The 11,160-nt window shown below is 39.2% G+C and overlaps 1 protein-coding gene across 1 annotated transcript in view; it reads left to right on the plus strand.

Annotated features, from left to right (window-relative positions):
- LOC104497649 (protein NEL-like) overlaps positions 1-6,648 on the plus strand; it is a gene marked incomplete at its 5' end in the record, with an annotated part of 6,968 nt that extends 320 nt beyond the window's left edge. Inside the window, 3 exons of the mRNA XM_010140925.1 lie at positions 893-1,069; positions 3,217-3,441; positions 6,018-6,648. Coding sequence (XP_010139227.1) covers positions 893-1,069; positions 3,217-3,441; positions 6,018-6,068 — 453 coding nt within the window. The remainder of the gene's footprint in view (positions 1-892; positions 1,070-3,216; positions 3,442-6,017) is intronic.
- Positions 6,649-11,160: the final 4,512 nt, after the last annotated feature.

An 11,160-nucleotide genomic window follows, 5' to 3' on the forward strand; every position in this document is an offset into this window, starting at 1 on the left:
AAGAGCGTCATGATTCAAGTGAAATTCCTGGATTAGCTGCCTTCTCAGGTGTGTACATGGCACTACAGAAAGATTGAATTATATGCTATATACAGGGTTTTGGTGAGACCGTCTGTCCAACCTGCACGGGTAGAGCTTCCATGGGAGATTTTTACATGGTTTTGGGAGGACTATAGTACTATTTTGTTAGCAGAGATGCCACCTGTGTTGTCTGGGTGGGAGTAACAGTGTTTTCATGCAAAGAAACTCTCTGTTTAGACAGATGTTGGGCTTGGTGACTGACACCAGTTTCTCTAACAGATTATTATAAATGGAAATAGATTCTCTATCTGCAGAGTAATTCAGCTTAACTTTTTCAAATGTGGGAAGCTTGATCCCAAGCTAAATGCTGATGGAGAATGAAGGCCCAATACAAGGCTGGCAGAATCCTGAGCATTTCAGCAGATCAAGTTTCATGGGCATAAATTTAATTTCAGATTACTTACCGTGTTCCTTATGTGAGCAATTTCTGAAGAAAGGGATTGATCTGGAAGTTTAAAGCAAGACTTGACTGCTGTCCATATGAGAATGACATAAATTTAGTACAATTCATTAAGATTTTGCCCTTGGGAAAGACACCCTTGCGTTTCATCAGCTTAGGTGACATCTGTCTGAAGGCTGGTTGCACGAAGGGTATATGGAAGACAGCAGGAGAACTGTTTGGTGGTTACAGAGCGTGTACTGTAGAATCTCCCTTTGTTTGAATTGTATTTTGACAAAGATATCATATAGTGGAAAAATTTCTGAGCTGCTGGCAGCTTAGAATCATGCCAAAAAAATCATAATTTGGTACACGTACTGCTGGAGTTGGTCACATTCCTACTATCACTCTGTGCCTGTCTTCCAACAACAGAGTGGCTATGTGATGTGCCGGCGAATGGTCTGTGACTGTGAAAATCCCACCGTTGACCTGTTTTGCTGTCCTGAATGTGACCCAAGGCTCAGCAGTCAATGTTTACATCAGAGTGGGGAGCTTTCCTACAACAGTGGTGACTCCTGGATACAGAATTGTCAGCAGTGTCGTTGTTTGGTAAGGCTTCTGATTACAGCAGCAGAGACAGCAGGGAAGAAGGATATGAGATATTCTGATCTGTGAATAGTTAATTTTCATGCGTTAACATCCATTTAATTTCCTCTGGAGTATGTGTATAATGGAAATCTGGTTTTCATGGATATTTGTCAGTATTGTCAAGTCCCAGTCAAAAATGCATTTTGACACAACAGACATAATAGAAATTATTTAATCATGAAGATTCTTTTAGCAAAGAGTGGAGGTCATTTGGATATGGCACTACACAGCAACACTTGTATTCACTCGTCAAAGACCCATGAAGCTGTATAAGGAAATTCTCAATATGTATTTATTACACAGCTGTTAATTTCAAAGATGCTAATAGACTAAAATTTGTTTATTCATTCAGACATTTCGAACAGAAATAATAATAATAGAAAAAATAATAATAACAGAAAACTAACAGAAAAAATAGTAATACGTGATGCATTTTTCAAAATAGTAAAAAAATATCTATTGGAGCTTGTGCTTTTATTCCTGGACATGTATTTCAGAGTCTGAGAAAAAACTATTCTGCATAATGCCACTCAGGAAGTTTCTGTGACAGAAGAATATCCCAAGATAAAAACTACTAGCTTTTATCACAAGTTATCTCCAAAATGTAAAGCCTGGTCCATCTAGCAGCTTGCTTTTGATAGAGTAGTGTGAATAACAGCCAGAAACCAGTTTCTGTAGACACTGTGCTTTCAGTGTTACCACTGCTAAAAGCCAGTAAAATAGAAACCCAAGTACTTCACTGAATGTTTTAAAAACCAAACAGAGCACCCTGCAGTTTGGGATCTCAATAGATGTCTCTTTTTTCAAGATGCTACTTCGGTAACTAAATCCTTCTTTCTTACAGTTGTCAGGGAATTTTTTGGGGTGATGACGTATTGTCTACTCCTTGTATTGTCCATCGCTACAAAACATAAACTGAGATATCAAGATCAGTGACTGGTATTAAGATTGCTTTCTTTCTTACCATCATGTAAACGGCAAAATTCGACCCAGGTGAGAATTTTGTCAAAGAGTAACTTCATGATACTTTCTGCAACAAGAGGAGCAAATTTTCAGCTATGGCAAATGCTTGGGAATTTTTTTTCAGCTCTCGCTCTGGAGATACTGAACTCATCTCTCTTAAAGCCTTAGAAACAGGCTTTGTGAATAAACTTCTTTTCTAGAGCCAAATGCAATTCTCTTTGCCCCCCCTTAAATCCAGGCTACTCAGTGTGAGCTCAAATGAGCTGAATAAGGTGAGGGTCAGAGATGGACTGGCTCCAAAAGACAAATCCATTAATGACTTCTGTGAAGTCTTTTCTTTGACCAACAGATCTGAAACTTTGGCCCTTGTCCAGAGCTGACGAGAAGCTGACCCCAGCTTCTAGTAAATGACATGAATAATTAGACAACTTTACATTTGTGCACAGGCATACAGTAACTTCCCCTGAGAATATTCTGGTCCAGCACAAGTCTCTCTTTTGACCTTTTCATACCCTGACTGTATTGAACCCATCACGCAGAAACTGTGATTAAGTTTGGAAGTTCAGGTATACTGATTGTAACATCCTGAATGGATGGTAAATGGGTGGAGGTCCTCTCACTGAAAACGCACTTTGGGCTGCTGGAAGCTTGACACCCATAGTCCAGCCAACGAATTTATAACTGTGGCAAAGATAACCTCTAGCCCATTCAGAGCTGAATCTGAGGGCTTTATGTGGTGAACCATCAATTCAAATAAAAGTCAGAACTAGGTGAAACCAGAGATTTGAAGCACTCTTGCAGTACAGCCCTGTTATGGCTTCTGTCACTTGCAGGAGTAGGACTTTACAAGGACATATCAATATTCTCCATAAACGTCATGCAAGACTTTTCAGCTGCAGCTTAATGCAGAGTGTATTGAAACAAGTTAAATCTAATACGCTTCATGAATAGCATGCAGAAAAAAACACCTAACTTGCTGTGTCTGCCACAGGCAGTGGATATCAGTGTTCCCTGTGCTGACTTCTGAGTCGGACCAGATGGATAAAACTAGCCAGCTAAGAAACATACTGCTGAGTCAGGGGAGTGGGTAACGAAAGCAAATACGAGCTAATAATCTTCTCTGTTCTTGTCACATTTGTAAACAGCAAGGCGAAGTTGACTGCTGGCCCTTGCCATGCCCGGAGGCGGATTGTGAATTCAGCGTCCTTCCTGAGAATGAGTGCTGCCCACGCTGTGTCACTGACCCCTGCCAAGCAGACACAATTCGCAATGACATCACTAAAACGTGTCTGGATGAAACCAATGTTGTTCGCTTCACTGGATCTTCTTGGATTAAGCACGGCACAGAGTGCACCCTCTGCCAGTGCAAGGTAAAGAGCATAAAAATTAAGCTGAGATGCTTCTTTCCCAGCTTGTTCTGTGGCATATAAATATTAATGCACTGAGTCCTGTCAGTGGATAGTTGGTGTCTACGCTTGTTTGAAAGCAGCAGAGATAATGGTAAAAGCATTCAGCTTAGTTAACTTTCCTCTTGCATGTGCAAGAAGGATGGTTTAATGTGCTAGCAGGTCAGAAGCAAGACAGCAGCCTGTGCTGCAGTGTGCTGCGGACATGGTAGTGGGCTTCGCTTTTCCACCAGGAGAGCTCAGTTCAAGTTTGCTCACACTTGTTACTGTATAGCTCCATGCTATCTTGGAAACTTGCCCAAGCAAATAACAAACAGGTATATAAGACCACTTCACACAAGAATTTTGTTCTGTGTGATACTATAATGTTATCAGAACTGAATGAATTGCTTTTTGAGAATAGTAATTGTTTTGAGAATTACAGGACTGGTTACATGGTTGTATAGCTTTCTTGCTTTAAAATTAATAGAAGAATCAACATAAAGTATAGAACATTTAATAGTTTTGTAGTCAAAGGAATTAATTGTCTGAGGAGAAAAATTAATGGCTATGGGCTTAAGTGAATTCTGGCATCTCAAAGATGCAAAAGAAAAGTAAGTTTAAAGAAGTTTTTCCTTTCAAAATAAGCCTGCATGGTGAATTGTATTTTCCATCATCCAGTACTGAAGAATGACAGAGGGTGTTTCTGCAGTAGCCAAGGTGAGAGAGACAGCAGGATTCATCCAGAGATCTTGAATTACTACTGAAATTCACAGTTGATTTCAGTCTTATCCTATGTTTTTCCCAAGGAAGATACTTCCCAAACTCTAGTATGTAGTACAATTAACTACTTTGAAAATGTACTTATGAAAAATAATCTAACTTCAACATTTTGTGGGGCAGATGAGAAGTAACAGATCATGTAGCAGAAGCTGTCAAGCACCACCTCCTTCCTCCGCTTTGCGTAACACAATACTGTATGCAACAGCTGTTGCTGCTGCTGAGGCATAGTCCTTTTACGAGGGAAGTGGTATGTACTGAGTTAGCATAGGCATTTGTCTGGGTGTCAGAACAGGTTGGTGGTTAGAAGAAAATGATGTGACCTACAGAGTGGCTGATGGTTAGAAAGTCAGAGGATGTTGAAACAAGCTTACATGCAGAAACTCAAATTTTTAAGATCTATAGCTTGTGGCGTCCACCAATTCCAGTGCTAGAAGTTACTTTTTGCTTGGGCAAGTTGCTGAGATTTATGTGCCTTGCTTTCCCCATCTGTAAAAAGAAATTAGGTGTGATTTTTTTCTAAAGTACTTTTGAGATCTGGTGATGGGGAATGTGTTCTCATTGTTGTGCTAATCAGTAGCAATGCAGAAGCCATGTATCAGTTCTGCTGATGGTCTCCTGTGTGCTGCTTCCATCTGCCCTTTTCTCTTAAGCAAAGACTGAACCTTAAGCTTTGATTAATTGGTATTCAGTGTAAACACATACATAGACTAATAAAATCCATTACTGCATTGTGAACACATGTAAGATTAAAACAGATACTCTGCCAAACCCCAGAGATTTAATATGGCTCAGGTGAGAATTTGAGTAACAGTGAAGATGTACCACTTTGTCCCTCAGCAAGCCAAATCTTACTCAATTCTCTTTACAGAGCAGTTTTCTTACTGAAATACACAATCTGCTTATATTGGCAGCATTTTAATATTGCAGTTCTGCTTGTAAGCACCCTGCTTCCTCCAGAACAGGTTAATGGTGTGCCCAGTTTGTATAGTTTTCCATCTCGTTCGTCCTGTGCCACTCCACTCTTTTCCTGCAAAGCATCACATGGAAGGTCAAAGCTCCAGCCTAAGCTTCTCTAAGCAAGCTGTGGCAAAATAGGTTTACACAAATCCTTTAAGAATTCAGAAACCTGGGCATCAGCTAAAGCTGACTTAGCCACAAAACCATTTCAAATCACAAGTAAAAAAGGTGAGCAGTAGGATTGTCCAACCTCCTGTAACAGAAAGAGTGAAAGAAATGTTTGAATGATTCAGTCTGTGGTCTTTAATCTGTCCTGGCAGTTTAGTTAACTGAATGTAGGTGGAGTAACTTAAAAATAATGCACACTTTTTATTTGCATTGTAAGAATCAGACTTAAGAAAAGAAGTCGTAGAGATGCAGAAAACAATTTCTGCAGTGTTTTACTGCTGTCCATAGGCAATCTGTTCCCTTAATTGCTAATATTCTCAGAAGAATGTCTGGGCTATCAGGAAAAAATTTATGGATTAATGTTTGCTGGTGTTACAGCCAGGATGTATTAACTCGAAGCATTCAGGGCTAGATAAAACTCAGAGTCTCTTCTACCTGATCTAAATAAAACTCCCAGGTGCTCTGCCTTGTTTGACAGCTTTGTGTCACGACACTGTCATGAATCTGGTCAAGACCTGTACATGCATTGTATTTTACAAATCTGTACGATCAAATCTGATGGGTGTTTGCAAACGGCTGAGCTTGTTAAATTGACTTGGTTTGTACAAAATGCTAATTGCTTCAAGTCTTCTTTCTCTTTTTCCTTCCTTTAGAATGGCCACGTCTGTTGCTCAGTGGATCCGCAGTGCCTTCAGGAACTGTGATGCCAACAACCATCTCTCACAAGCAGTTTCTGTTTAAAGAATTTTCCTTCACAAAAAGAATACCTTTAGACCAAAAATTGTACAAAATTAAAATGAAAATTAGATTGGTTTTGTCCATCTGAAGTGCAGATGTGCGATGAACTCAATTACCTGAATCAGAGTGAAATTTATGGAACTCAAAACAAGTTCATATGTGTAAACCTTTGTATGAGGTTAGGCCCAAATCTCCTGGCTATTTGTCTGTCTGACATCATTATGCAGAATATTTAGGTTAGTGTAAAGTGACACATTGTAATGCTGTACTTAACAATGTCAAGATCGAAAATCAACTCTTACAGGGTCTTCTGAAGCTTTGAGAGTCCAACACGACCAGATGCAGAGATTTTTACCTAATCATGTTTGGAACTGCAAAAATGTTTTTGATTGCTCACTGCAGAATTTAGCAGATGTTTGAGTAAAGGGATGAAGCCTTCAGGAATAAAGAACCTAGCAGCTAAGGTGTGATATGTACAGTATGTGCGCTGAAATAAAAATAAGAAAACGATAGAAGTTATTGTAAAATGAAAAAAAAAAAAAAAACCCAAAAAAGAAAAACCGTGATGCACAGGCATGGCTTCTTAATGTTTTCTGATGGGAAAAGTCATCAATATTTCCTTGTTTTACTCCAAAAAAGAAAAACCGTGATGCACAGGCATGGCTTCTTAATGTTTTCTGATGGGAAAAGTCATCAATATTTCCTTGTTTTACTGCACTTACTATTATTTCTTGATTGAATTTGTTCCGTATAAGCTCGTTATTGTGCAAATTTAAATAAATATTTCTCTTACCTTAAGTTTCTGTTTAAGCCATCTTTCTTTTTCAAGGATGTCATTTTCACATGTGGTATTGTTACTGTTTCTTCTTTGCCAGGATGACTAGGTAGCTGGGCAATGCAGGTGGATATTGCCTGTCTAGCTCCTCTTCATGTGTGAGCTCCTGCCCAGCACAACCTTGTGCCTATCATGTTTTATCTTTGTTATTCTGAGAACACATGAGTAACTTCATTCATCTGAGTCATTATAGTAGATTGAGCAGCAAATTCACGTGCCTAAAGATCAGACCCTACGTGCCAGCAGGACGCTGTCACCCAGAGTGGGTACAGAGTGTTTGTCTGTGACTTGCATCTGTTCAGATTTACAGGGGATCTTCTCCAGATTCCTATTCTCTCCAGCTGCCATGCGTTGTTTTGAATTTCTGTAAGCTCCACAGCTGTTTTAATTGTTTGTGTAAAGTATCTTAATGCATGAGGATCGCTTAAATATACAAACCGTATTTTCACTACTGTACTGTTGGGACAATAAATAAGAGTCCTTATGACCAAAGCTATGTTATTCTGGAAGAGGAATAAAGAATCAAGCGGTGCTTCCAGATGACATGCTGAAAAGGCTGAATTTGTGAGGAATACATCATAAACAGTGGAGGCAAAATAGGAGAGGAGGAAACTGCCCAAGATTAAAGCATCCTATAAGTATTACATTAGTAGTCATGTTCTTTCTGAAGTGTCTTGCTGGTCTTCAGCATCTCTCTTACCAGTAGACTGCATGCAACTTGGACATGCAAAACTTCCATGAATATTACTCCTGTGTATTATTAAGTTACAAGGTAACTCCATGTATATGTTTTTTTATAAAACAGAATAATTTTCCCAGAAACACTTTACAGTGGTTCATGTACAGCATGAGATCAAAGGAATGCCATGCAACTGCACGTATCTGGTGGGTATTCCCTTGAGCCCTAGTGTCTGCTGAGTACTTGATCTTCTTACAAGATCTACTTACAAGGGAATAAAAGAGATGCTAAGCCACTGAATGCGAGTAATACAAAGTGAAGAAACTAAAAATCTGGAAAAAGAAGCGCAAAAAGCTCTAAACTGATAGTCTGAATTGGACCATTAAAGCTATGAAGATTTTCGGACCTAGTGCATGAATAACAGGTACTCATGGGTTTTAGTGTATTGTCTAGTTCCTGGCAAGCAGCAGTCAAAGTTTTTAAAGAAGAGTCTTAGCTTCTTGAAAAGGAAGCTGCTTTCTGTAGAGTGTTTTCTTGTCTGCTAGTAATTGTCAGGAGGTTACGTTTTCCCCTCAATGCACAGGCATATCTCCAGTGGATTTCAGTGGCAGCTGCATGCCTATTTCTGAGACAGTTTACAGAAGGTATTACTGTTTAAGAATTGCACTTCAATTTCATTCGAGAATAGGTATGATAGACATAGGAAATGCATGAAGACCAGGCTTCTTTTTGTTTGTTTGTTTGTTTGTTGGGGTTTTTTTTGTTTTTTTTTTTCTAAAGCTCAAACATTTTTCAAGGGCAGAATCCTTGGGCTCAGGCAGAGGCTGTAGAAAGCTCTGAAGGAAAGCAGTGGAGCTGGCAGAGAGAAGGGCAGATACCCACAAAACAGTTCTAGGCATCCCTATTTTGAGTCCATGGATAGATAAGTTATGGGTGAGGCAAGTGTCCCTGCCCTTAATCTGGTTCAGTGCATCCACCGATACCAGATTTAGACCTATAACAGATATGAGAACTGGAAGGAAAATTAACTCCAAATTTTTCTATCTCGAAGGCAGAGTAATACTGGTGTTTAATACCAGCTTTTAACTGAAACTGTTATAGTGTATAGATGGAAAACAAGCATCTCCTTCCTTTTGTTGCCTACCCTGACCTGAGTGCTATAGGATCTTTCTACTGTTGTAGATTTATGAAGCACGATGCAGTACACGACAAAACAGGCTAAAAAGCCAAGAATTGAGACATAATGTAATAGCTAAACCTTGAATCAAATCCTTGGAAGAGACCGTCAGTTTTGCGTGTATGTAAAGAGCAGAAGTCATACTGCTGAACAAAGCTGGAATTCTTTGCTAAATAAAAAAATGAGAATGGGTTGAGTGAATATTATCTAATTTATCAATGTTCAAGATTATTAATCAGCTGGGAGTTCTTCTAAAGGTCAGCAAACTCCAATGAGACACCCTTTCACCCCCTTTTCCTCAACTCCCTTCTGTTCAGTCAAGCCAGTAATTTGTAGCTCATGTTTTTAATTTTCCTTGAAAAGTAAATTTAAATATTATTAAAAATTGATGTCTAATTTCCAGGCTTAAATTATCTGTCAGATGATATAGTCCATTAAAAAAAATTATATTTCTGAACGATGCAGGTACATTGTACTCTCTACTGGCCTTTCATTATTGATGCACTGTTTGCAGTGTTTGCAGTACCAGAATTCAATAACTTCCATAAAGGAATTGTCACCTCTCTGCAGAGTAATTGCCCTAAGTTAATAGACCTGCAGATATAAAGGCAGAGATGTCTTCAGTTACAATGCTGACTTCAATGCTATGGTGAAACAAGTTGACAAAAAGCAGCAGCGTTGTAAACTGTTGAAAAGGGAACTATCTGTGCAGCTGCAAATTTCCGGTACTGGCAAATTTCCCATGGACAAGAACAAGAGGCTGGCTGCCTCAGACCTCCTTATTGCTAAGGACTCCTCTGCCTTCTGTGAAAGCCCCACCTTTAACAGCATAACTGGTGAAATACAGTCATTAAGTCATAGCTTTTTTCTAGGTTTCCTACAAGTGGATATTTATGCAGGGAGAGATGTAAAACTGCCATCATCCTTCAGTGCCATCATAGGGTCTTTCCATTAATGGCATCAGGCTATAGTAGATTTACCCTGGGGCACCTCAGAGAAACACAACCTAGTGAGCCACAGAGCCCAGATCTCAGATATTGCTGCGATACTGGAGCAATAGCTACTGACTTCAAATGGAAGATGTGTATAGGGTGGCATCTCCTCCTCCATGGACATGGTGAGTCTCATCTCCGGTGGGTTGCCTGTGTCCCTGCTGTGGGGAAGTGCTCAGCTGTGGGAGTCCTTCAAAGTGTAGGAGCCTTCCACTGCGGTACAGTGACAGTGCTCAGCTCATGTGGCCTCTCAACAGGCAGGGACTCCCTTGATTTCTCAGATAAAAATAGCAGTGTTAAAGTAGGACTCAGCTAGTTACTTTTTAATGGTGAAACTTACTTACCGGCAAATGCAGTTTAACTTGATTCCAAACCAGTTAATAATTTAAGTTAAAAATCAGATAGCTTTTGCCAACTGTATAAAGAAAATATTTCAGAGTAATACGAGAAAGAAGACTAGAGCTCTTGCATCTCCTGAGTGGGTGACCCATGAAGAAGCATCTCTTCTTTAGTGCACCCGTAAAGCCGACTGCACCTGTATTTTCTGCCCAAGTCAGAGCCAATATTGCCAAGTCACAACGCTGGCCATCTCTTCTGTTGCTCTTTTAATTTCTAATTAAAAATTTAAAACCTCTTATTGTAACTTAGCATGGTGGCCAGATCTCTGTCCTGGGAGAAAAGATGAAGCATACCACTGAATTTTTGAACAAGAAGAAGCATCTTAGAGAGGGCTTGAAAAGAAAAAGACCCTTCATCAGCCATGTGAACAGCCACTAGTGTGTCAGTGTATTTCAGGTTTTGTTTTTGCCAGTATGGCGCTAATGCAAAACGATAAAAATAAAAATCTATTGTTAAAATCAATTACTCATCTATGTCTGCACTAATCAGTATTTTCTCATTGCCCGAGGTTATACAGTCTGTAAAATGCCAAATAGGCATTGTTTGCTATAACAGGAGATTTGCAACCCTATATTCTACTAGTCTGTTCACAGATTATTTCTATAACATGAAATTTTAACTAATAAGTACTATAATAATCTATTGATCACATAGTATTTCATCCCTAAGAGTGCCAAACTCAATTACTATGCTTCATCTTAAAATCTGTTTTTATCAGTAATCTCATTTTACCATTTTAGACTTCAAATGTAACTTCCAGGATGTCATTTATGTATCATCAATATTGCTTGGAGCTGTAAAATAAAGTTGTTTAAAGGCTTATTTTAGGACTGACTCATATTTGAAAACCAAAACAACTAGAACTGCATCACCACAGCTAAAGCATCTGTCTAAATAGAACAACAAAAACCAAAGTACTGTCTGAAGTACAGTTTTGTGACAGGGAGGGAGAGCAATTTCACTTAGGGGAGAGGGG

This window comes from Buceros rhinoceros, unplaced genomic scaffold, assembly GCF_000710305.1.
Source record: "Buceros rhinoceros silvestris isolate BGI_N320 unplaced genomic scaffold, ASM71030v1 scaffold43567, whole genome shotgun sequence".
NCBI classification, from domain to species: domain Eukaryota; kingdom Metazoa; phylum Chordata; class Aves; order Bucerotiformes; family Bucerotidae; genus Buceros; species Buceros rhinoceros.